The sequence below is a fragment of the Patella vulgata genome, chromosome 8, assembly GCF_932274485.2.
Source record: "Patella vulgata chromosome 8, xgPatVulg1.2, whole genome shotgun sequence".
Classification (NCBI taxonomy): Eukaryota; Metazoa; Mollusca; class Gastropoda; family Patellidae; genus Patella; species Patella vulgata.
In genome coordinates, this window is record NC_065886.2 from 40,416,490 (window position 1) to 40,443,736 (window position 27,247).

Here is a 27,247-nt window from a genome sequence, read left to right on the forward strand (position 1 = left end):
ACACTATCTGTTTCATCAGTTTTTCGGGAGGAGAAATCTCTGGTAAGACAACGCAAACAGTCTAATCGATTGGAGTTCAGGTGGGAATTGGGTGGGATCTCAAGTTGTTGTATTCACTGGCTGAAACAACAGAAGAAAAAAAACATGTTTGCGGTCGTAAAATTTTCATAAATACTCTGAATCCTCCATATACCCGACGGCGTAACTGAATTTGAACAGGGACGAGTGAAGAGCAGAGAGTTCATATATGCCCCCTCGTCCAAAATCTGGATTTTGTAATGTAAGGCTATATTGCACTACTTTCTAGCTACTGTTCTCAGTGGCCGGAAGGAATTATTAGTGAGCAGAAATTTGGCGGTGTATCTGTTATCACTCGTCACATCAGTCAGTTATACAGAGGGATGGCTCGTGTTTTCCTTTGGCGTTCGTCACTTCCGATTCAGGAAACCTGTATTACTCAGCTATCGTAGCAATGATCTCTGTGTTAAAATTATATTTGGAATGTGTTTAACCAGCTCTATCACATATGTGATAATGACTGGCACCAATATTGTCCTTTAAAAATACCGTCAGTAAAATGTCGAAACAATCCATGGAACTCTTCATAGAGCTATCATGATAAATTATTTTTGCTTGGGAATAACTATCGATTGGTACCCGGAGTTAACTATTGACAGAACTACCAGGACCCTTTACATTTTGTCTTTGAATGCCTCAATATTTGAATGTACAAGGTTTCAGCCCCTGACAATCACATAGGGTTTTAACACCGAATCTAACTCGAACGCTAAATTATTTCTTATACTATAAAGGTGTGACTAGACTTTCTCGACTAAATCGTTAATTGGGGCAGTGTGCCGAATTATCAATTGAATTTGTTTACAATCCCCTAACAAATGAACGTAATCAGTTAGCTGATTTGATCTCTGTGGTGTTAATATATGTAACCGAGACTAGGAACTTCGGCTGTTTTGGTCTGAAGGCTAGTGTCTAAATATCGGTTGATCCATACCCACCTCCCACTAAAATTAAATAATAAAAAAAAACACCTTGTTTTTACGTAGTTTTTATTTATAAATAAGCATATGGAGTCACATGATACAGAAGGCAAATAAAATAACTGTGGTAAATGTACATGCCTCAATATTTTGAATGTCAGACGATTCAGCCACCGAGGACTCTTAACCTTAACCAGTTAACACCCTATTAGTAGCAGCTGTTTATAAAACCTCTGTAGTCGAAACGTCTATCTACCCAATAATTTTTTACCTTCACTTCTTTATTTTACACACTTCGTCAACTGCTTAGGTAACTTTATCCTTGATATAAAAAACTTTTTGTATACATTCAATATTTTCTCACATCCACAACCTAAATAAATTACTCAAGCATAAATCTTGCCCTTTTTGAGAGGATGCCACATTGTTGTAGAACCAAGTTTTTAACTCCAAACAATCCCATCTACACGTAAATTTTCTGAACACATGGGTTAAAGGCTTCTGTGTATAATAAAACTGTATTTGATTTCTTAGTAAAGTTCTGCTGCTATTTATATAGTGAAATCAACAAACAATAGCTGATGGTCAGTATAGATAATTTGTTTTACATTCTTTAAATAGTTGTCCTGATTATTTGAACTTCCCAACCATTTACATCAAAACTGACGTCTGAACATGGTAAATACTTTATTTTTTGTTAATAAATAATTATTTATTTTCAAATTATCTGAAATTACAAGTGAACTTTTGTTGTGGGCAATAGAGTTGGGTTTGGTTAATTAATGCCCCCAAAATTTGTTAGCTACTGCTCATGAAATTAACATCAGAGTTGCGTCATATTATTGACTAAACAGTAACCATAACCATTCAGATGTTAATCTAACAGCAAAATTTTACCATTGTCGTAAGTTAACCTAAACTTACGTTCCGTCTTCTTCAGCCTAGTCGTGTGCAGAAAAGTAGAACTTTTCAACCCCATGTCACCTAAATTCACGTAAAATTCACATTGGATTGCTATCTGGTTTGGTATTTAAATTAATTTGTGAGTAGGTATGTTTATAAATTTAAAATCCATTCCCAACTGTTGGATAACATTTATAAACAATACACAAAAGCCTAATCTTGATTGGTCTACTTTGTTCAACAAATGAGTGCAAATTTTCGATACCATGGTGTCCACAGAAAACTAATTAATTATACCGCTCAATTCATTTCATCCATCCTCATACATCTCATTCGGTTCACACCAGCAACAAAAATATAATACAATATACTTATAAAATTAAATACATCATTTCATATATACACAATTACAACAACAATATACTAAACCTTATCCCACTCAACGCTTAATAAAGACAGGCGTACCCGATGCAGTGTGCTATGATGAGAATTCTTCCAACTGTCAACAAATCTTTAATGTGTTGTCATCTAGACTTTTCCTTGACAAGCCCAAGCCCTCCATCCTGCACAACATACATAGATTCTGAGGAACATTCTTGGAGAACACCAGGAATCTAAAGATTACATGCAAGTCAATATACTACCAATCTAGAGCATAATTAAGAACAGCTGAGTGGGATAGGATTTTGTTATGTATGTTGTTTAATAACACATATATCACATAATAAACCTTAAAATAGCACAGATAATAATACAGCACTCAGTAATCTTGCCCATTTCATAGTCTTTATCATCAAGGGGTCTTTATATCACAACAAACTATTTAAAAATGACATTATGAACAAAATCTGGGTAAAAAGTAATGAATTGAAGCCTATTACTTGTAATAAATCTACCTATATCTAATAATCTATCAGCAGAAATTGAAGATGTGCATATATTTTTGGGAATTTATGAAAATTCTCAATATTACATTACAAAATCACTATTAGGATGGGTTGTTTGTGAATAATTCTGCAAAAACCATTACACATGTATTTGTTAATTACATTAAAGCCTCTGACTGTCATTTGCAATTTTAGGTCAAAATCTCTCTCTTCACAACCTAATCCATGCCAAAATGATCATTTAACATTTATCTAAGAGAACAAAGCCAAAATATCAATAGTAAATAATCTCTTGATTTCGATTAAAAGTTGACATCAAAAGTTTTTACCTGTACTTAGAATGCAGAAGGCTGCAAAACTTCATTTTGTCATATCTTGGTAAATACGGAATGTAATTGAACCGTTTTTTTAGATTGATATTCTTTAAAGAGATTCAACTTTGATAATATTGTAATTTGCCAGAAAATCAAAATACCTCAAATGAAGATCAATAACTTTAATACAACCTTATCTATAATATACCAATAAATCTTAAGCAGCTTAATATTTAGAAACACTTATATACCTAATGTAAAAGAAAAATGTTTGTCTTAAAAAAAAAAAACTACATATACCAATTTTTTTTTATCATAAATCACAGCACTGCACTAAGCAATAAAATACGGCTTTCACTTCAATTTCTTTCATCCAGTCCACTTTTGACATTTTCCCAAAAAGGTGACATTTTTTTTTTAGCACAATCTCAATTTTGATATACATTTGTAAGTGTTTTACTCATGAAAACTACAAATTTAACTGTATTTATTTTGTTTCAAAGTCCAATCCTTTGGAATTCTAATTTCATGGCATATAAAACTGACTGACAATAAGTTCTCCAGGCAGTAAATGTCACTGTAGGCCGATCAAGACTGGCAAAAATAACTAGAATGAGAGCCCTGCAATAAAGCTATTACATTTACATGTCATCTTTATCATCAAGTCTTCACTAAAGCAGATACTATATAAATGCTCACTTTGATGGAAAGCAAAGTCAGAATTATTATACAATTACTGACGATCAAATATTAAATAACATAGTAAGAGTTGACCACAGTTTAATTAAGGTATCGGATATTATATTTTTCACCATGATGCAGCAGAATAAAACATATATAACTGTAATAACATTATGTTAACATCAAGTAACATCAGCTATAAATGTACATAAAATAATGTACAAAGCACATACATGACAAAAATTTTGGTTATTGGGCCAGTTTTGTTTCTCATTTCATAGAAAAGTTATAATACTGTCACATAAAGTATAACTTTTCATGATACTGACCCCTGAAAACAACAACCCCATCTAATATGTGGGAATAAAAGTATGGCACATTTTACATTTTAGATGCATTATTTCTGTACATAAGACCATAATTATTTTTCCCTATGTAACACTGGCATCTATTAAGTAGTTTTTAAAAAGTTTATTTTATTGATTATAATTCTCAATCCCCTTTATTAGTATCAATTAATTGGAGAACAATATACTCTGTCCGTAGCCATTTTCACATTATTAATAGCAAACATGTTGGATAAATGAGAATGACTAAGCATAGGAATATGTTGGATAAATGAGAATGACTAAGCACAGGCATTAGGAACCAATCTCTCTGTACTTTAAGTATTCTTAAATCTACAACAGCCATGCAAATAAGGTCATATAACAAAAAAAGACTGGTTCTCAGATTCTGAGATAATGACTGAAATTATACACAATGGAGATGAGAGATGGAAGGTTCAGCATTCACATTATATAACTAGAGAATCTGAGCTGCTGTCTGTAGACCAAGACAACAATTGAACTTGTAAATAAACTTGTGTAGTAACGAGTCAAGTTCAAATATGTAACACAAGAATTAGTCATTCCTGTATGAATAAACAAATGATACGAGACCAATATAGAGCCATGAAATGTGATATGTTTAATTAGCCACTTTAACAACATTAACAAATAAAAACCTCTGTCTTTTTTTCTGAACAGTCTGAGAACTAGAATTTCTCTTCTGTAAGGCTAACATAGAATTGATCACATCTAATGACATTTCTACAAAGCTGACTTAGAAAAGACTTAGCTTCATTGTTTCAACCAACAGTAAGTTTATATTGAATGTAAAAACACACAGCTGTGGGCCTAATGTCTGAATCATCTGTCTTTTGTTCAGAAGATTAAAACTGCAGTGTCAGAATTTTTCATAAATTGACACTTTCAGTAAAATGAATCCCATTTTATCCTTTACTTATGTATAAACTTTTTAAATACATGTACCGTAAGTAATATTACATAAAATCTTACTCTGAGAATCAAAGGGGGGGGGGGGTATTTTGGTCTTTAAAAAAAGACTTTTCATTCATACCAAAGCCAAAGCAAGACTGTGGAATTCTATTTAGTTTTAAATCAAGTCTAATAATATGAATTCATATTATTGATCAAGTTCATGAAATGATCCAACAAAATCATCAAAATCCTTCATCTTGGTCTCAAACATTGCCAGCTGTGTCGTAACTTGATCTAAAGTATCATTTAGAGTAGTCCCCTCTTCAAACATGGATTGCGATAGCGCCCCCTGACAGTCTCGATAAAATCTTCCTAAATCATTGTTCGAATCAACTCCAGCAAAGGGCGTTTTCTGAAAAATAGAAACAAACCAAAAATTAGAAACACATATAACACACAGTTCTTTTTGTTTTAAAGTTACAATTTCATATTTTTAAAATTTATTAAAAAAAGGGCTTAAAATAGATGGTATCTATAAACAGTCCTAGCTTGTTAAAGAATAATCCTATAAATCCTATAATTCACTATTGCCAGTTGAGAAATTGGCAAAAATATCATAGCTATTCCATGGGGGGAATAGGAAAACAAGGGAGGTAATTGTGTTATTATTTCCTGTGTCAATGATTTTAAGTGATCGTATAATAGTTAGTTGATAACCTATTGAGCAAAAGACATAGAAATAATTATGTTTTGACTTTCTTAGAAAATATGAAATTCTCGCTTTAAAGAAACCTGCCATAATAGGGAAGCCACAGTCTGGCAAAGGCTCAAAAGGCATGTGGCCTTTGGTTTAAGCACAGTGCATCACAGTGATGGCTGAGATAACTCCTCTGGACTTTCCAGGCAAGCTTCCTCTTGTGAGTGAGGAAGGATGGAAGGTCTGGCAAGGAAAAGTGCAGAGTTATTTCAATGGGACATAAAACAATGATACATGTATACCAATGCCAATGGCAGCATATTAACATCCTCCTTTTCTGTACAGACTGGGCTAATGAAGATGGACATACTCCATACAGTGTGCTATGACTCGATGAGAGAAATTTTGCCGGGTAGCCTACTCTTATTTCAGATTCAAACTGCAAAGGTTTCTTTTACGTGCACGCCAATGTGTACATGGGACATTGGTTTTTTCTTCCCATCTAAATGACTAGACACTGTCATTGCCAGGCCCACCATTCTGCAGTACTGAGTGATAAGGGTGAACTGGCCGGAAAAACCTGAGGAATTTTCTCGGCCAACACAGGGAGTGAACATGCATCTTACTCACTCAACCACCATGGATTCCATAGTTGTCAGTAGATGTCAGAAAATAACTCACCAGTTCCACCATAACAAAATCGTCTGGTGCTGATGTCTGACTACTGGTACTCTTATTTAACTCGCTACCAGTCGAACTATTGGCCGTTTCCATGTTCTCTCCACTACTAGAGCATGTCTCTGGATTATCCTTCACTGGTGTTGTGTCCGTCTTCACAGTCTGGTTGTTCAAGAGGCTCAAAAAGGGAATTTCTTCCAGACCTTTAAGTGGAATATCTTTTAAACTCTTTGGTTGGGCGAAGGCTCCTACACGATGTAAAGTAGTAAAACTGTTTGATTTCTCTGGTGCACTGAAGGAAAGAAATAACTTGATTAATCAGACTATATTTAATTCTGAATAATTGACTGTCACATTTCATTTCAAACTACTAATTTAGCTAAAGTCTCTCTTTAAAGTTTTGTTAAGCAATGGTACATGAATATGTAAGTCTTTTGAAATGGAACTGGGCGAGCTGTATTAAAACAATTGTTCAATTATTTGGTATGAAAGGGGTGGGTAGAAATCAAATACCTCTATTATATTTTGATGCCCCCACCCTCTCCATAAATAAACCACTGAATTTTATCTTCATGACCATTTAATTGTTTCTATATTTTAGAATACAAACATTTCAATTAGATATAGTAAAAAGTATTTGCCAGATATATGGCAATCCACATCCAAATAAATCAACTTACCTTTGTGGCCTTTGGTCTATGGGAGGTAACTGTTGTTTGGTGCCTGTACCTATATTTATAGCAGGTGTTTTATAGCTACTCGCAGCAGTAATATACGCATAGTCTGGAGGACTTGTAGAGAATGTGGTTGAACATAAATCTTGACTATCTAGTCGACAATCATCAGATATACTAGCCCTACAAAAACAAAGCAATATCATTATTTTGGAGATACAAATATTGTTTGTATTTTCCCATGCAGAGTTGTCCTCCCTTACACTAACCCTACAAAAACAAAAATTATTTATTATAATGCAATCTTAAGTTGTCCTCCTTTATAATTATAAATACATAAATTTTAGTATTCTAATATAAGTACCACTGGATTATTCTGTTAACATGTATCATGGGAAGTTTATCAGTGAAAATCATTAATTTTTAACCAGACAAGTCAAATATATAGAATAATTTACCATTAGTATGTTCACAATTAATTATGCATCAGTGAATGATCGATCGAAGCGAAGACATCAAAATATTTTTCTTGGTTTAATGTCATTTCAATGAAGGTTTTTTCGCATGACATTCTGCCTAAAAATGTTCCAAATATTTCAAACTTTGTTACAGTTCTTATTATCTTTTTTTTTGAAAGTGATTTCATGTCAGTATAAATCTTCGAAAGTTTTTTGATTTACATGTACCACTTCTAAACTATTGATGGCATCAGTAATGATGTCAATCCAGCTTGCCATGATAATGCATAATATTATTCTCTAATTAACAATTATATATTTCATTCATAACCATTTAAAGCTTCTTTGAAGTATTTGTCTCCAAAACTAACTAATCCATAAAGGTTCAAACTTCAAAGATAGAACTTTGGGGGGGGGGGGAGGGGCATTCTATATTCCAGCAAAAAATTTCTTTCTATTTGTCCTCAGATTATTGACATAACTTGGCAATGGTGGGTCCGTGAGTGAGGTGCTGGCTCGTTAACCTGGAGGTCCTGGGTTCGATCCCCGTTTTGGCTAAGAAGGATCCTCAGGATTTTTTTATATGGTTTCCCTTGTCAGTGCCCATCTTCATTAGCCTGTATGGAGCAGAAACGTAAACACCAATTCATTTTTGTTACCTACCTTCTAAAACCTAGACTGCAAGGTTTTGGTTCTGTCTGTTTCCTAGGACTGCATTCACTTTTAAAATGGTCGTCTTTCACTTCAAATGGTAGATCACGTGTCGTCCTATGTGGAGACATTAATAATTTAGTTCTATATGCTAAGTTCAAGGTTATTTTCCCCACTGGAGTCGGCACAACCCCGACGGTGGATTTTTGGTATCCATCGCCGAGCTGGAAAAACTGGGGTTCACCAAGATAAAATCTGTAACAAATAACATAATCGCTTCCATTTATGCTTTGTTTACGAGCTAGTCTGTATGCAGGCGGAACTCGAGATACGCCGAACAATGATTTTAACGCAATGCCCATACGATTGTAAACACCATAAGACACTTTTACTGATGAGTCAATTTCCTCTGAATCGAAGTCGGTGTACCATGTTTCCAGGACCATTGTCTCTCCTTCTGTTGTCCGTAATGATATTTCTGTACACACATTTTGTGCAAGCATTGACTGCTGACCAGCAATAACTTTTTTGGCCTCAATGTGAACCTCTGGAGTATCCTTTATTGCAAGATTAAACTGAAAAATATGAGTATGGCAATGATGTCAAAACTTTTTTTTAATCCAAATGAATCCAATCCAGGAGGTTATCTACCACTGATATTTCAATTTTGTTTTAGAACTTTTAAGTGTTGAAAAAATTCATCTTAGTACATTTAAGCACTGAAATAAGATACTGTCTGCAAAATGAAAATGTTCAGTTTTTCACAAATTCATTGATATTGAAATTGTTTTTGATAATGCTGTAGTATGCGGTAGTATTTGGTAATTTTGTGGTTGTGTTTAGTATTAAACATACATTGTGCAAGAGCTTAATCTGCCTATTGCAGGTCTTTTTATAGGCCTGAAATGCTATATAAACTATTAATTAGACTTTTATTAACATGAAAGGACCATAATCAACTCTATATGTCATCTTATTTCTCTGGATTTGAATCCGATTTGCTGCTCAACGCTCATGGATAATCGAGACTGTGTTTTTTTATCGTACCCACTTTAGTAATGATGATCGAGGCTAGGCCTAAAATTCAAATGTTAATATCTTGGTTCATAGTGGAGCCATTTGACTGGAATTTTCAGCATATTCTCTTTACATTATCTATCTAATCTTCCATAATGTATCTTTAAGTAATTGTCGTGCAAAGATACATGTAATATGTAGGCCTACTGGTACAATGTAACCTACAAATCATTCTATGTTATGTAACAGTATAGTCTTTATTTACATGTCAGTGACATGCTGTCTCTTCACTGCCTCTGTCTACATGTACTTGCAGCCTCACCAAATTGTATTTCATTAAACAAAAAGTTTAGAACATATATAATCAAACTTAACACAATCTAAAAATGGCTGGACACAGACAGTGATAGACCTAACTACAATAATATTAATTAATAAATTTTAATGAAAGTAAAAGACTATTATTTATACTATAATAAGTGCATGAATAAATGCATACCCAATCTGCTCCTGATGATACAGGTTTTGATTTTGTTTTAATCTTTTCTCCGAGTCTAGACTGAACAATAATCTGCAGACTTTTAAGGACGAAGAAATTGGTAAACTTCTCTAAATCCTTTCTATCTTGGGCAGACAGTCGTCCCGACGTGGACGCCATATTTGTTTTGTTTACGTTTCACAAAAATGGTTCCACGCATTAGATTTACAATTTACGCTTTCAATAATACACTGTCCACTTGACAGTCTTTCAGATACCAAAAACACGTTTCAGCATACATATTCGACAATGGGATATTAATCTATGCTTCAGTGCTATGGAAATATTCATGAAAATCCCCGAAATATGCTTAATTGACCCCTTTCCAGATTTACAGGAAAAAAACTTCCGGTTCTCCCAGAATGCATTCAATTATTTACTTCCTGGTGTCAAATAAAAATATAACATTCGCGTCAAACGCTCGTCAAGTATGATTTAGAATACGTGTGGATTTCTTTGATTGGTTAGAACGTTTTTGTCCAGATACCAAAAGAAATTGGTGCGTCATTTAAAATAACGCTATGCCCTTATTGCTAAACATGTCTAATTTTTGTTCAACAAAATTACTCTGCACTAGGCCCAAAGGAGCTAGTACGTACCAGTCAAATTTTGTTCGAATCGTTCAACACTGACAACAGCTACAGAGCACCTCCCTAACGACACTAAAGTCACCGAAAACTAAAAAAAAATAAGTTGTTTATGGGTTGTAATAGAAACTAAAATGTCATAAATTTGACAATGGTTTCATCAAGCAAACAAAAATGATATCTCTACAAACTACAAGTACAAAGGGAATGCATGACCACTCGGACCAAAGACCACTCGGACCAATTGATAGACCACTCGGACCAAACAAAAAGACTACTCGGACCAATAATAAAGTTTTGTTTTAATAAATTGTGTTTGTTTTAATATGACTACTCAGACCGCTAATAAATTGTTGTTTTAATAAATTGTGTTTGTTTTAATATGACTACTCGGACCGCTAATAAATTGTTGTTTTGATAAATTCAAGCCGAGGTAAGATTTTTAATAACGAAAATAACAGTCCATATATTTACTCATCGATGACCCAAAGGACTTGGAATTTGAGGGATGATGTCGAAGGGTGGCATAATCGCATCAACCAGAAAGCTTAAAAAGGAAATCTACAATTTTATTTGTTGACAAGTCCACTTTACAAAGAAGCCAGCCAACTGCCTCAACAGATGAAAATGATATCAGAAGGGAAATTAAAAAGACACCAAAAAAAACCCAGACTCGTTCAATACAGGGAAAACTTTTTGCGATTTGGAAACTTTACAATGAAGAAACAATCAGCACAAGCCAACTATTAAAGAAATGTGGGTTAATTTACGGTACCAGCGAATAGGTCACTAAACATATCACGGGCATATCAAAAACTAAAAAAAAAAAAAAAAAAAAAAATAAAAATTAATAAGCGATCCTTTGGGTTGGTACGAGTGGTCTTCCAACATAAATTAATTGGTCCGAGAGGCAACATAAATATTGGTCCGAGTGGTCTTCCAACGTAAATTGACTGGTCCGAGGGCCAACATAAATATTGGTCCGAACTCGAGTGGTCTTCCAACATAAATTGACTGGTCCGAGGGGCAACATAAATATTGGTCCGAGTGGTCTCCCAACATAAATTGATTGGTCCGAGTGGTCTTCCAACATAAATTGATTGGTCCGAGGGGCAACATAAATATTGGTCCAAGTGGTCTTCCAACATAAATTGATTGGTCCGAGAGGCAACATAAATATTGGTCCAAGTGGTCCGAGGGGCAACATAAATATTGGTCCGAGTGGTCTTCCAACATAAATTGATTGGTCCGAGTGGTCTTTTAGGTTGGTCCAAGTGGTCTCCGTTTTGGTCCGAGTGGTCTTTTTTTTGGTCTGACTGGTCTTGGTCCGGGTGGTCTTTGGTCCGAGTGGTCCGGGTGCCCAAAAAGGGTACGACGGCACCGTACAAACTTTAATTCCGCTGGAGCCCTTAACCAAAACTGGCAAAAAAAGAAGACTTTTCCTCTTAGGCCATGAAAATTTGTCTCTCAAGATCAGAAGGCCAAATCCTAACAAACACACAGATTTGTTTTGTCCAACAAATTGAAAAACAATAGAATATAAAGGTTACATGTAGCCAGATTAAATTCTATCAAACACAAAATGTCGTGTATTTAAGCCTGGACCCTAGATATAGATCATATGATTGGGTCCAGTGATGTGTAGGGCATCCATTTTAGGCCCAGGCCAATTATACAGTGAAATTTAAAAGTTTCTGATGTGAGATCTCATATTGGGGCCCGGCATCAAACTAAATAAATGTTGCTGATTTAAGCTTTATTTAATTTGAACAAAAAGTTAATGTATATTTCATCTGTTTTCACATATCATACTTAAAATGTCTTCCTTTCTCACATTTCTCAGTATCGCGGGTACCATTATACTTGAGTCTTAGTGATGTGGGGGATACAATCAAAGTATTTTGAGCCCAACCATCACCAATCCTCTAAAGGCGAAGATAAGGGTCCCTGATGAAATATTGTAATTTATGTAAATAGAAATGTCCTTTAGCAACTAGAATTTGAAGAAGACTGAGAAATGCTGCTGTCATCCTTTTACAAATGATGTTGAGATATAAAAAACCTGGCATTCCCTAATTCCTTTCTTATTTTGGTACCGATATGGCCTCATCCATGGGTTCCATTTCGGTCAGTCATGACTGAGGGCTGTGGAAAATGACAATCTAGATTGACACATCACCCATCGGTCATTTTGCATGCCGGAAAAATCACATATTTTTTCAAACCCAATTTTATTATATAATTCTACGCCCTGTACAGAATATTGCATGTATGGTTAGAATATTAAAACTTTTGTATTTGTCTTTCAGATATATGAAAGTCACCATGAATTATGAGAAGGATGTTCGACCTGTATTATTTAATATCAGTGTTCCTTTTATAACTATGGTAGTCAGTATCCTACCAGCCTTTGCTACTTTATTCGCAGTTGTCTGGTCTGTTTTATATAACTTTGATGCTGCAACAAGAACACATTGTGGGGTGGGTATTATATGTCATAGGAAATTATACATCAGCCAGGATATGCTGCCTTCTCGTAGAACATCTGATACAATTTCTAATCTCTTTCAAAATGAAATGAAATAAGGTTTAGAATGTCCTACTTTTCATCACCAAGACCATGTTCCTGAAGCAATAACCACAAGTTTTACAACATCTAGATGTTGCTAGACTGGTCTGCCATTCCTGAACTTATATCTGTGTTATCTCCCTTTTATGCATACACGTGAACGATAGGGTTCCGTTGGATGATCTTGTAGCTTGATGCGTGTGCGTTTAATCCCAAGGTCTGTCATTGAGTTAAGTGGTGTGGTTTCAATTCTCTGCTTGCCTGTGACAAGGAATAGGGTCGCCTGTCCAACCTCATGGGTTTTCTCCAGGTCCTCTGGTTTCCACCCACTGGTAAAGACCCCTACGAAAAAAACAAATTATTGAAATTAAATTGAACCATATGTTAGTCCTGCAATGACCTAGTTTGTGTTGAATGGATTTTAAACCCCATTTCTCTCTCTCTTTCCTTGACAGGTCATCTGTCCGGCACTGCTGACAAACGGAAACCAGATTGTAAAATCCTGAGATACATTCTGGGTCACAACAGGGATCAAAGCTGGCGCCCCTGGTTTGTGAGCAGCCCTGTACTCACTGAGTCACCGTGGCACCAAATCTAAAAAGATATATATATGACCAGCTCTGGATAAATGAAATTATAATAGATGTCACAAAAATCTAAACTTATACATGGTGTTTCTTCTCAAAAGACTTACTAGGGGGAAATGAAATGAAATGGGGTTTAACGTTCCTACTGTTCTGCTCCGACTGGGTTAATAAAGACAGACATATGCCATACAATGTGCTATGAGGAATATTTTGCCCAGACAGTGGCACTTCAGCCTATTCTTATATCGAATTCCAGCTGCCAAGGGATCTTTTACATGCATGCCAATGTGTACACGAGACCTCGTTTTTTGTCATGCACCACTGACAAGGAGAAACCATGCCAGAAAATCCCAAAGAACTTTCTCGACCAACACTAGGATATAAACCGCGACCTCCAGGCTAGCAAGCTAGCATCTTAACTAACTGAGCCACCATGGCTCCCCTATTGAGGGGGAGGGGGGGCAAATGGTTTAACAAGTGCGCTTTAGATCATAAGGCATGTCATTAACTGGCATAGTTTCAACAATTCCCCGCTTCAAAGTCAGAAGGAGTAGGGTCACCTGTCCAAGATTGTGGGTTTTCGTCTGGTCCTACTATAAGCGTAATCTTTAAGTGGCATTTAGCGATTGGAAAACAAACCAGAATAAACCAGTGATTGTTACCCATAAAAATTGTGTTCTATTAATCTACTATAAGCGGATGATTTGAATAAAATGAATACGTATGTTAGTCACAAAATGACATAGTTTGTGTCTAGTGAATGTTTATTTCTCTATCTCTCTCATAAGATTTCCAATAAGGTTATTATTTCCTGGTTTGTTAGCCCTTATTCAGTTTATAATGTCTCATAAATGTTCCCATTACATGCAAAAGAACAAAAGATGCAGAAGACTTTATCGTCGACTGCTCGGACAAATTATGTCGACTGCTCAGATGCAAAATTTAACAATTGTCTATCTGTAAACCTAAATTGTTAAAATTGCAAAACAAATTTTGCACATCAAATTTATTTAAGATATTTGATCGTTCTTTGAATCCCTTGCAAACTGCAATATTGTGAAAGGTGAAACCCTAAAAAGGAAGATCAGGTTCATTTCCATTCGGTATTATTCAACCTTCACTGCAGACAATGTATACATGTAGTATATGGTCAAAACCAGACAGCGCCACCTATAATTTTTGCTGTAGTCTTTTGACAGGCCTTTTTTTAATCCAAGTGAATCCAAGCTTGGAAATTTTTTACCATTGATATATTAGTTTTATTTTCTTAGTGAATTGTTAAATAAATAATATAGGTACATTTTTAGCACAGATTAAATGAAATGAAAAGGAGTCTCTTGCTAGGCCCTCCGTCCTGCACCACTGCATGCCGGAAAATCCTGATGAACTTTATCAGCTAATACTCTGATCAAACATGCGACTCACCGAGCCACCGCAGCTCCCAGTATGGAGTAAGCATTGAAAAATGTAAATGACGATCATCGACTTTAAAATAATATTTTTATTGATTATCCAATTCGAAGAGGTCATGTTAATTTAATATTGTTGAGAAATTGAGAATATAATTGTTTGATTGTGTTATTATATTTACAGGTGTACAACTTCCTACCCTCTATCAGTGCAGCGATTGGTCAGTTTTCTCCACAGAAATACATATGGAGAATTTGTATAGCATTACATTGTGGGCCAAGGTTTCTGTTAGCCCTGTCATATTATAATTATCATACATCGATAGATACGGGCAAATATGATCAACTTTATAAAGCAGGAGCAGCCTTATGTTCGTTATTACATATTATAGAAAATGTAGCTTTGGTTGTTCTTAGTTATATATCCTCAGATGATAATTATGGTATGTTATATTTACTAAACAGTTCATCAAATTTGATAAGAGTTTTTAGACACCACTAACCACTGTGAATGTGAACGTATATTGTCGTCACCTACAAGATTTACCCCTATAGCATGTGTACTGCCCAAAACTACTGCTTCCTTTACCACTTCAGGGAACACCCCACCGGGTGGGACATGTAACCCGACTTCTAATCATGTGGTAAAATTGGGGAATCACAACCATGCCACTTGACTCAATGACAGACCATATGATATAAAGTGCAAACCATTCCCCCCACCCTCATTTCATTTTTATGATACGGGAAAGGGGGCCTGACAATGATATCCATCCATTTGTTGGGTTAGGATAAAAAAAAAAACGAGGTCTGTCAGTGTGCGTTGGTTCTTTCCTGGAGTTTTACGTCCACTTTCACCTAGGGTGATATCGTAGACAAGCCCCCTGTCTGTCTATATACTCATTGGCAATTTATTTTACTTTGTTTGATTTCAGCTATTCATGAGAATATGTTTATAACATTCATCGTGACATCCATTCTTTACATGATGTTGACTTGTTTTCTGTTTTCATGGGGAAGAACCCAGAATGGGAGACAACTCACTAGATTGGTAAGTGTTCATATTAAAGACCTACTGTCAACTCTCAGCAGTTGAATAAGTATAGGTGGAAACATTGCTGTCCAGACAAAATTTCCCTCATAGCACACTAAATGCTGTATGCCAATCTTTATTAACCAGGATTTCATTTATTTAAAAGCAGGAACTAATTGTTGCTTACGGATGAAAGTACAGATTTTGTTGTTTTAGTGAGAATCCTGCTTCTTCCACTCCCATCTCCATGGAGTATAATTTTAGCCACAATACTAGATGTAGTTTGCAGGGTAACTGTCATCCTCAAAAGAATCGATACCTGCCATTTCCTGATATCAATTTGTGACTTTCATTATCATGGTTTTGTATCTACTAGACGCTTCCAATTCAACGAGAAATCTTTAATGAGTTACCTGCATGCCTTTACTTTAACACAGCAGTATATAATCAATGAGAATGTTTTTATTATTTTTGTGCAAAGGGTCGATATCTGAAAAGGATTATTTAGAATATCAATGGTATTGGTAGATAATCTGCAGGTTTGATTTGAATTCAGTCGGATTGAAAAGAGGCCCATCAAAAGATTTCAGCTAAGACTTATATCGTATTCAGATGATGTTGAATTTTTCAAAATTATTTATATCATTATTTACATATTTATTTATTTTTTTTACAGGAAAAGAAGTCACTGAATTATAAAGTTTATATTTTCTTCTTCAATATCAGTATTTTCTTACTTTCACTTTATTTCTTCTTCCGTCATAATCGTCATTGTGAGCCTAGAGGTAGGTGACATGTTTAGTTTATTGTCATTAGCAATCTTGAATACCCAAAATGTTGTCTAAATAGTTTTGAACAATAGGTTACAATTTGTATAATTTTACATTAAATGATCAGTACTTTCCTCATCTAAAAATGTAATCTTTATTGGAATTTTTCTGAAATCATTTAATAATTGTGCTGCCATTTCACCATAAGTTACAAGTATGTATAAGTTCTCCTGCTTCCTCACTGCTCTCTGATTGACTAAATAAGGGGTTGCCAACTTGCAACTTTGTGTGAAACAAGGCCTGATGAAAGTTTAGAACTTATTCATTTATTTTATACAATGTTCCAGTACTCTGATAGTTATCAAGCAATATACCTCTACTTCTAAATGTCATTTAAAGATCTTAATTTATTATCAGATTTTACAAGGCATTATATTCTCCATAATCTTCATTAGCCCAGCTAATGCAGAACAAGAGGTCATTAAACACCACTTCATTTCTCCAGTTGAGTAAAGCACGAGCACACTAACTAAACATTATTTAGAACAAAGCTTGATGACGAGTTATTTCAGAATTTGAAATAGATTAGGTACAAGTGATAAACCTGAAGTTGTCTGGAAATAGTGGTAATCTGGAAAAATTATCTTAATTTTGTAACCTATTGTTCATCTTTGTTCATGAATGTAAATTGTATCAATATTCCAGCTTCTATATACAGACTGTTTAGAATATTTTTTCGCACACTCACAATTCCTGCATTTCTTCTATTTAATTCTGGTCTGCCAGAAATCATGAATTGTACTGAACAAAAAAAAATAACAAAAATAACATAAAAACCTTTTGGTTATTGCACATGTATTCAGTATTGTTTGTTAATATTTATGTGTTTTAGATGTTTAAGTAAATACTTTTGTCAAATACATCTCTGAAATAATGTGTTAGTAGGTGGACAGTGTCCAAGCTCAAGTTGGTCATTTTGGTGGATATTTTTCTTCTTCGCCATGAACAGAAATAAATTTTTGTGGATAATTTCTTCTGCTTCTTGAACAAAAATAGATTTTTGTGGATATTTGCTTCTACATCATGAAATGAAATAGATTTGGTGTGTCAACAGCCTGTTAGAATATTCTGCATGAATAAACTTAGATATTAATCCTCAATAAAACACTAACACTAGTACTAATATATATTAATAAAATAGATTTTTAGCAATAACTGATATAAAATGGCTTAAATAATGCTGAACATGTCATTGAGTCAAGTGGCAAGGTTTTTATCCCCCGCTTAAAAGTTTTTCTCTAGGTCCTCCGGTTTCCTCCCACTGCTAACTAAAGACCCCTACGCGCAAGAAAATTAATGAAATAAAAATTCAACCATATGATTTTTCCCGAATGGACCTGGTTTGTGTTGACTCGAGTGGACGTTAAACCCCATTTCTCTCTCTCAATTGGATGTGAAATGTGAACTATTGGCCTGGAAATAATGTGAGAAAATGTCAGAATTTCTTGCCGGATGTTTACCAAAACTTTGAAAAAAAGATAAAGTCACATGAGCATTTGTACCTGACTATGCCTGAAATTGTGTCTGGTATTGTCAGGAACCGGTTATTTATTTCCAGACATGGAACTCTTAAATTGGTTTATTTAGTGGATTATTACCATTAAGCTAGTTTTTTTGTGTTGATTCAGCAGAGTCAGTAGAGCTATACCTGCATGTGTGTAAGCATGAGGTCTGTGTGCAAATGTACAAGGGAACAACAGAGAGGAAATTAAACAACATTTGACCTCTTCTTGTTTGATAAAAATTGGTAGAAATGTTGATTTGCACACAGTTGAATGTTGCAGAGTCCGCACACATTGTTGTAATGGAATGAAAGTGGAAATAGATTGATTGTAGATAACATATAACAACATAACATAACAAACATAATATAATAACAAAACAACATGACATAATAACATAACAAACATAATATAATAACATAAAATATATTTCCGCGGTCATAAAAGACCATTTTTCCAATACACTAATTGCTATCGTTTTATTTTCGTAAATTGTCCCAAAACCATTTAGTGTCTTGAGAAGTAAATAATTTCATTTTCCTCTGTCCCAATACCGGATGTACATTAAAATTCTGGTCGTCTCATTCTGATTAGTCTACATTCTGATCACTAAGAGGGAATTCCCTTATGACGACTCCCAGTGAATCGATGACACTACACCACAAACTAGGACGTATTCTGCAAAAAGATCAGAAACAAGCTCCCTCAATAATACAAATTTCCACTGCAAATAGGTCCAAATAATATCAAAATAGATAATATTACATAAATATGAACCGGAAAAAACAGAATTTCTTAACATATCATTTTGAAACTTTGCATACTTATTCTTTATACCCTAAGGAACATCCCCATTGTTTGTGGTTCATGCCCAACCTTTAAGGGCAGAGCCATGCCCATTTTCTTTTTGTGTGTTTGTGTTTCGCCTACAGGCCGCAATTCTTAAACGATTGTCTTGAAAACTTTTCATACTTATTCCTTATACCCTAAGGATGACCTCTATTGTTTTTTTGGTGATTGCCAAAGCCACACTCAATATTTGTGTGTGTCTTGTGTTTTGCCTACAGGCCACGATTCTTAATGGATCGTATTGGAACTTGGCATATGTATTCCTTATAGCCTAAGGACAGCAACTATTGATTTTGGTGCATATCCCGACCCCCAGAGGCAGAGATGCACCCAATTTTTGTGTTTATCGTATACAGGCCGCAATTCTAAATGAATGCGCTTGAAACTTGGCATATTTATTCGTTATGGCCTAAGGGCGGCAACTATTGAAGGACCCAATTCTGAATGGATTATCTTGGAACTTGGTATACTTATTCCTTATACCCTAAGGACGGCAACTATTGATGTTGGTGCATGATTCCAACAGGTTGCAATGATTAACAGGGTGGTACCTATTTATATTGATCCATATCCAACCCCCAGGGGCATAGCCACGCTCAGTTTTTGAATGTATCGTCTACAGACTGCAATTCTGAGTGAATCATCTTGGAACTTGGCATGCCCCGGCCCTGACCCACTTTTTTTTTATTAACATTTAATCTGTAGATTGTCATATTATAGTCATGGCAGCCATTTGATTTTTATTAACATTTAATCTGTAGATTGTCATATTACAGTCATGGCAGCCATTTGATTTTTCATTCTCTTCATTTTAAATAGTACCATATCAATCAAAGCAGGAATGTGGACGTATACTGCAGCGTTAGCAATGCTCTCATTCCATTTTGTGAAACGGAAAATCATCACCCCTACATAAAAAAGTTTGTCACCAATTTTTGACTACGCAACAATATATCTTTGAAGGTATTAAAAAGTGAAGTAATATATTGGAATTTGAACAATGAAATCAGAAAATCAAAGACTTTTAAAATTGTGAGGAGGAATATCTTAATCAACGTTTTTGGCAAGAATTCTTAATATCATTAAATGAAGAATGTTAAGCTTTTGTTTAATGTTTTATTATTTTTCTTTACAGTTTATTCTGTATTTGCAGCTTTAGAATATGTTGTAGTATTTTCAAACATTGCCTTCCATGCCACACTTTATTTTGATGTACCCAATTACACATTAGCTCTAGGAGATCATACACTGTTTAGAGCGGATAGCAATTCAAATAAGTTATTGTAAATACCAACAGGTTAGTATAGTTTGCTGTGTGTATAATGCAGTGAGATACTGTGCATAATGCATTGAAAGTGTGTTCAAGTTCAATGATTTAAAAAATGAGGGTCAGCTAGGGAGGGAGTGTCAGGGAGGAAGAGCAGGTTATACCTTATACTCAAGAAATTTAATGTCGCATTACTATTAATTTTGTACATGCTGCCAATGGTGTACACAGGAATTTAGTATTCTGTCCTGTTCAAACATCTAGAACTTTTCCCCTTGACAGGCCCCCCAAATAGAAATCAGACTGGAAAATCCTGAGGAACTTTCTCGGCGAGCACTGGGATCGAAAACCAGGACCTCCTTGTTTGGGAAACAGAAATATACTCTTAGACATCTTGTCCCCATCTCTCCCCACCCCCCACTTGTGGGTAATAGAAATAATTGTTTGAAATTTGATTTGGTTCTACTAATTTGTAATTACTAAAGAAAATTCTTCATGTTACATTTATTTTATTTCATTTTTTTTTTATATGGACAATTCCTTCAACTGCAAAAACTATCAACATTACCAAGCTTAAAACCTGCACAGACGAAACATAATTCGATTACCTTATTGACGCATGTAGTGACTGTCCAAGGAACAAGACTACGTGGGGGACACAAAAATCATAATATATTATATGGTTAGGGGGTGACCAGCAGTGGGCTGTACCCTGATGCTGAGAAATTTTGAATGCTGTGGAACAAGCCTCGATTTATAGCATATCTAAATCCATTTTATATATTTCACACTTTTTGTCCATTATGAGCTGTACTAACAGTGTTGAAAAAGTCGTGATTTTTATCCATTTGGGCCGAGGCTCACACACTGCAAAGCACATCATTGCATCCTTGTCAATTAGTCCCTCACCTTGTCATGAAAAATATAGCAGCTTGCATTGAAACTGAAGTAATATATGTTGAAAATCATGCTTCAAACAAAAATCACAAAAGTATCGAAATCTACAAATAAATAATCGTCAAAACCAATCTTCATATTTTACTTTACATTTACATTCTTGATTAGAGGAAGCCATGATGAACTATTCTTATTGGTTAAAAACACAACCTTACGTCAGATGGATGTTGTCACATTAACCTTATAGTATGTTTAATATAATGGATACGAAATGAGTATGGACAGAAAATTTAAAAAAAAAATAAAACGTATCCTTTTATATAGGGAATGTTGGATCAGAAGTTAAAAGGATAAAAGTTCTCTTTGTCACCTATAGTGTGATTTGGCTTTAAAAATTCCTCATACAAGATAATAATAAGGCATAATTATAATAATTAAAACATTACTTTTTTCCATTAGTCTAGATTATTTTGTCGTAAGTTTAATCTTTGGAATTTCCATTTTAGTCTCAGGTTTTAGAACCATCATCCAGACAGAAAAGATTTTATTTACCCGTATTTTAAAGCAGCTAAGTCTCAGTATTATCCAAAGTCTTCGACTTTGAAAAAAAACAAATTATTTGCCAATGTAAATCAACATTGATGGTGTGATCTTACCAGGAAAAGCTGGGCTTCTGATATCCAATATTTAGGACAAAATATAGTCTACATTTTACCATTGGTACACAAATTGTGTAGCATAATGCGTTTCAGCTCCATTTGTAACAAAGGACTCAAAGAATGAGGCTAGACATATTGCACAAGTCATGTCAAACGATGATGCCATATTCTTTTCTGGAGAGCGTGCACAATAAATACTACTGGTGTAGACTGTAATAACCAGATGCTAGAATTTGCCATTCGATTGAGACTTCTGGCATATTTTGCCGAACATAACAGATTAGAAATTACAGTAAAAACAGAAACTATTGACTGTAAATTAATTTATATACATTCATATTATGTTAATTATATGCGTTGCAACCCATTTGTGTCAGGGAGATCTGTCATTTTGTCAACTGGCGTGGTTTTGATTCCCTGGTTGTATGTGACAAGAAGCAGGTTTTCTTCGAGTCCTCCGGTTTCATCCCACTACTAAAGAGCCCTAAGCGCAAGCTGAACCATGTGTTAGTCCCAAAATAACCTAGTTTGTGTCAAGTGGACGTTAAACCCCATTTCTCTCTCCCCCATTTGTATCAGTTTCTATTAGCGATTTAGCTCCTTTAAGCCATACACGGTGCTCTGTGCAATCTTAATTTTTTGGGTGAATAGTCATTTTGGTGGTGGTTTGCTTGGACATTTGCAGTGGGTTTTGTGTGAATGGATTTTTTAAATTATTTTTGATATGAATATATGAACAAACAAAGGTGAAAAGACTATAAATATATGTTTCACTTTTATATCTCAAATGTGAAATGCATCAATATATAACAAGGTATAACAATACATATAGGTAACTGTGCTTTGTATAAAAATTTCTAAAACTTTTCTGGTTCTGATCTGATCTCAAAACAGAACTCTTGAAACTATTGGTCCATAGAAATGAATAATTGTCATGTAAACAGGAAGGCGCTTGAGGTTTCAAAATGGTATTTTACACTAATGCCAATATCCGAATACACCCCAATACAATCTTGTCTCTCACTCCTTTCATTAAAATGAAATAAAGGATGGAAATCAAAGTGGTGTCAACACAATACTTGGATTATTTTGAGAGTAACATACCCTTGGTTTGATTTCTGTGGCCATGTGTCGTTGCTAGGGAGGAGACATTTCACTGAAGTTCACACGGGTGGACTTGGATCTATTTTAAATTCTGTCAATACATACTAAGCCGCATCCTATAGTATGAAGAGTTAGTAATTTAGACATATTGTTTTGTACAAATCTAAAAATCCAATAGGCAGTACACTATACATGATATTATGGACATAAAGTTATTGGTACTATGTAGTAAAATGTGAACAGAATTTCATTAGTGCTATATGATGAGTCAGATGTGCCCAGTGTCAATGCCACATTGAAGTACTGTGAAACCAGGGCCTATTTTAACGTGCCTACAGGCAAGGACGTGCCTTTCGATAAAAAAATCTGTGCTTTGAAAATCTGAAATTTGGGTTTTGAAAAAATATTTCGTAGCCTTGTGAATATTATATGAGGAAACTGAGCTGTCATTATGATCACTTTCGATTTCTGTTTCAAAAGTTTTATATTGTTGACGTATCCCAAGCTTGATCTATATTTAAACGTCAACTATGGACATGAATTGTCTAATTGTTTACAAGCTGTATGTAAGAATGTATTTTAAAAATAGAAGATGCATGTCACAAGAAGTTGCCTTCATTTGAACCATGCTATAGTTAAGTGTACAAGTATGTATTGTATATACTTTGTAGTATAGTTTATGTTGTGATATTACCCCCACCTTTATAGTTAAAATTTCCCACCTTTAATTGTGGTTTTAAATAAATTCACCATTGTTGTTTAAATATCTCACCATTAGAGCTAAAATTGTCTCACATTTAAGCCGCGGTTATATCTTACGGTCACAGACGTAGTTGACCGTTGTCATGGATGACTGTAGTTGACCGTAGTTTAAACTTCAAGAATTAAAACAGGGTCCAGACGTCCTACTGTTCTGCTCCAACTGGACTAAGGAAGACAGACGTGCCATGCCATGTGCTATGGATGTTGTCCCTTGCCATGGCATTATGACCTGCACCAGTGACAAGGGGGAACCACGCTGAAAAGTCCTGATGAACATTCTCGGCAATGCAAGGATTGAACACCAGCGACGCCCAGGTTAGCGAGCTGGTGTCTTACTCACTGAGCCACTGTGGCTCCCATACCTATGATTTGACTGTGGTTAGCCCAAATACTTTCCAAATTTTTAAAATGTCTCTATGCCAAAATACTGTTACTATAGTTGGAATGTAGTTGACCCTAACTGACCCTACTTGACCGTAGTGTTTACTGTTGTTGACCATAGTAACATGGCACTAAGCCAATCTACGTACTTAACAATTCTTCCAGCTAGTTGACCGTGGTGGCACTACAGTGAACTACGACAAATGAACTACGGTAAACTATGTGCATTAAGCTAAACTAGATGTTTCACCGTAAGAGTTGACCGCAGCTTTAGAGTTTAAATTGTCCAATCACAAAAGGTTGAAAGTAGTTTTCTGTTTCTGGGTAGTTAAGACGTATTATGCCGTCGGCCCTGTCCGTTCGGACGACCGTAAACAATTTGTTTGTGGACACTCTACAGGTCGCAATTGTGATATGAATGTGACAAAATTTAAAATATAGTTCTATATCCCAAAGATCTTGGTTCCTTTCGATATTGCCGAACTTAATGGATTATGGCCCTTGATTGTTCGAAAAATCACATTTTTTGCTTGTAGACACTCTAGAGGTCACAATTTTTATCTGATTTTGATGAAACTTGAAATGCATGTTTAGGACTCGAAGATTTTGTTTCCTTTTGATATTTGGGCATATCGGATTGTAACTTCCTGAATTATGACCCCTGATTGTAAGAAAAATCACGATTTTAGCTTGTGGATTCATTAGAGGTCACAATTTTTTATCCGATTTTAAAACCCGGTTAAATATATCACCATTCCACCATATTGAAGGATGAATTCAAATTTGGGGAAAATCGAAATGAAACTGCCCGACAAAATGGCCTCTCTTTGTACGCAAATTGTGTAAAAGTATGTTATACAAAGGTTGTGGAACATCTAGAAGTCACAATTTTTATCCAATTTTGATGAAACTTAAAATATATCTTTATATCCCAAAGATCTTGGTCCCTTTTGATATTTGCACATTTCAGACCATAACTTTCTGGATTATGGCCCCTGATTCTACAAAAAATTGCTTTTGTTTTTAGCTTGGTCTCTATCCATCTCTTGCAAAATGTGGGCATATCTTGCCTGGCATCCGCTGGTGGTTTTTTTTTTTTTTGGCTTGTTCTCTATCCATCTCTTGCAAAAAGTGGGCGTATCCTGCCTGGCAAACACTGGTTATACGCCCAAATTGAAATGTGGTAGTATGCTGTCATCACCCCTGTGACGCTCTAGAGAGGCTAAAGTTAATGTCCAATTGACTTTAATTTATACACAGTCTTTAAGGTCATGAGACGAAGAATCCTATTGATTTTCAATGATTTCCAATTACTACTGCCAGAGTTATGGCCCTTGATCACTTTGAAATATCTTGTGGATGCTCTAGAGGCTAATGTTAATATCCTATTGACTTTAAATTTATACACAGTGTTGAAGGTCATGAGGCGAAGAAGCCTATTGATTTTCAACAATTTATGATAATTACTGCCAGAGTTATGGCCCTTGATAACTTCGAAAAATCTTGCACTAAAAGTTAGCATGGGGCAGAACTAGAAGCCAAACAAATTCTAATGATTTTATGATAATTACTTAATCAGATTTTAGTGTGTTATGTATGTTTTATTATCGACAAAAGAAAAATTATACGACAACACGTTGGCTGGCAACCTATCTTAATTATCACAGTAGCCTTTACTGTAAGATTTTGTAGAAGGTATGTTAATGAAAATAAGTCTCTAAACTTAAAATAACCTTTCACAATTCACTGCAGAACCTTTTCTGATTTCACGGACATAGGCGTACGAGCTGGGGGTGCTGGGTGAGCGGCCGCCCCCCCATTTTGGGCACCAAATGCTGGGAAAATTTGGGCACACAATTGTATTTTGTAAAAGTTGTATAAAAAAAGATATTGTGTTCTTGAATGTGTCCAATTTAACAGCGAATTTATTATTATTATGTAACATACTAAGAACCTAACTACATTTTTTGGGCACCAACATCCACCGCCCCCCCCCCCCCAGTCAAAAATTTCCCCGTACGCCTATGATCACGGAAAGCCTTTCTTTTTTGTATAACCTGTCGTTTCTAATCATTATAAAATAACCATCTTGATTTCAGCAAGAGTAGCATTTCCGTGGTCAAATGCAAATGTAATTGGGCTGTCACCTTGTAACAGATGAAAATGTGCACAGAAACGAGCACATGGGAAACAGGCTTTAAGCCTTGTTGAACATGCAATATTTGTTGACATATTTTGCACTTAATATTTATATTTGTTTAGGAAGGCCCCCTGTCAATTTGAAACAATATCTATGAAACTTTTCTTAATCACAAGAACTGGGTGAAAAGATGTGCAAGAAAATTCTGATTGTCAAAGCAGAAAGTAAACTTTTGGACTTCCCAATGAAAATATGTAGAGAGTGACTGCACATCCTCATTTAAGCTAGAAGAGTTCGAACTGAACAAAACTAGTCACTTGTTCAGAGAAATCTGGGAAGGCTGTTCGCAACTAACAGATTATTATTACTCGACAATGATGATACATGTATATATATTTTTGATAATTGGAAAATTAACATGGCTTATATCCCATTAATTACTATAATAATGTAATAAATTGAAGTATTAAAATACTGTATACTAATTGTGTTTTTTATTTTTTCAGCGTACAGTTTTTTTGCGGTCTGTGAAATATGTGTAATATTTTCTAATATTGGATACCATGCTTCAGCCATATTGGATTTTAAAAATGTAGTCATGATTGCTCCACTACCAAAACCAACCACTTCTAACAATAAGCATTCTTGATGAAGATTTTTTTCTTGAACACCTACAGATCTGAAGTCTGTTTCTATTATATATATGTAGTCATAATTTCATGGCATTTGAGGCCCTTTGTTTTTTGTACTTCATAGAATATATTGTCAGCATTAGGGGTATGTGAACCATGTGATTGCACTTGTTCTCAACTAAAATTTGTGATAATCTCCTTACCTTGTTTATTTACATTTGTTGGATATCCTTATTAAATTGAAATATATTTCAAATTAAATATTATAATTGTTTAAGTAT

General features: G+C 34.9%; 2 protein-coding genes and 1 pseudogene across 4 annotated transcripts; 1 reads left to right on the plus strand and 2 right to left on the minus strand.

Moving 5' to 3' along the window:
- The window catches only part of LOC126830689 (tubulin alpha-2/alpha-4 chain-like), a 55,657-nt pseudogene extending 30,694 nt beyond the window's left edge, over positions 1-24,963 (minus strand).
- On the minus strand, positions 1,051-10,108 carry LOC126830681 (autophagy-related protein 13). The gene is made up of 5 exons (XM_050561096.1): positions 9,720-10,108; positions 8,216-8,778; positions 7,101-7,277; positions 6,424-6,712; positions 1,051-5,457 (listed from the first exon to the last, which is right to left on the minus strand). The coding sequence occupies exons 1-5, from the start codon at positions 9,876-9,878 to the stop codon at positions 5,251-5,253; spliced, it is 1,395 nt and encodes a 464-aa protein (XP_050417053.1). The 5' UTR covers positions 9,879-10,108; the 3' UTR covers positions 1,051-5,250.
- Positions 10,147-26,976, plus strand: LOC126830687 (post-GPI attachment to proteins factor 2). 3 transcript variants are annotated; one of them, XR_007683922.2, is made up of 9 exons: positions 10,147-10,257; positions 12,655-12,826; positions 15,095-15,353; positions 15,846-15,961; positions 16,620-16,728; positions 20,260-20,421; positions 21,457-21,596; positions 25,781-25,889; positions 26,841-26,975. XR_007683922.2 is itself a non-coding variant. In XM_050561101.2 (7 exons), the coding sequence occupies exons 2-6, from the start codon at positions 12,659-12,661 to the stop codon at positions 20,409-20,411; spliced, it is 804 nt and encodes a 267-aa protein (XP_050417058.1). In that variant the 5' UTR covers positions 10,147-10,257; positions 12,655-12,658; the 3' UTR covers positions 20,412-20,421; positions 26,841-26,976. The 3 variants fall into 3 exon arrangements, 1 of the variants encoding a protein (XP_050417058.1); XR_007683919.1 differs by lacking the exon at positions 26,841-26,975 and having other exon boundaries at positions 25,781-26,195; XM_050561101.2 differs by lacking the exons at positions 21,457-21,596; positions 25,781-25,889 and having other exon boundaries at positions 26,841-26,976.
- Positions 26,977-27,247: the final 271 nt, after the last annotated feature.

Coding starts and splice junctions, on each gene's coding strand:
- LOC126830681 (XM_050561096.1), bottom strand. CDS start 9,878: ATGGCGTCCACGTCGGGACGACTGTCTGCCCAAGATAGAAAGGATTTA. Junction 8,779..9,719: donor TATCATCAGGAGCAGATTGG/GTATGCATTTAT, acceptor CATATTTTTCAG/TTTAATCTTGCAATAAAGGA. Junction 5,458..6,423: donor ATTTTGTTATGGTGGAACTG/GTGAGTTATTTT, acceptor TCTATTTTTCAG/AAAACGCCCTTTGCTGGAGT.
- LOC126830687 (XM_050561101.2), top strand. CDS start 12,659: ATGAAAGTCACCATGAATTATGAGAAGGATGTTCGACCTGTATTATTT. Junction 12,827..15,094: donor CAACAAGAACACATTGTGGG/GTGGGTATTATA, acceptor TTATATTTACAG/GTGTACAACTTCCTACCCTC. Junction 15,354..15,845: donor ATCCTCAGATGATAATTATG/GTATGTTATATT, acceptor GTTTGATTTCAG/CTATTCATGAGAATATGTTT.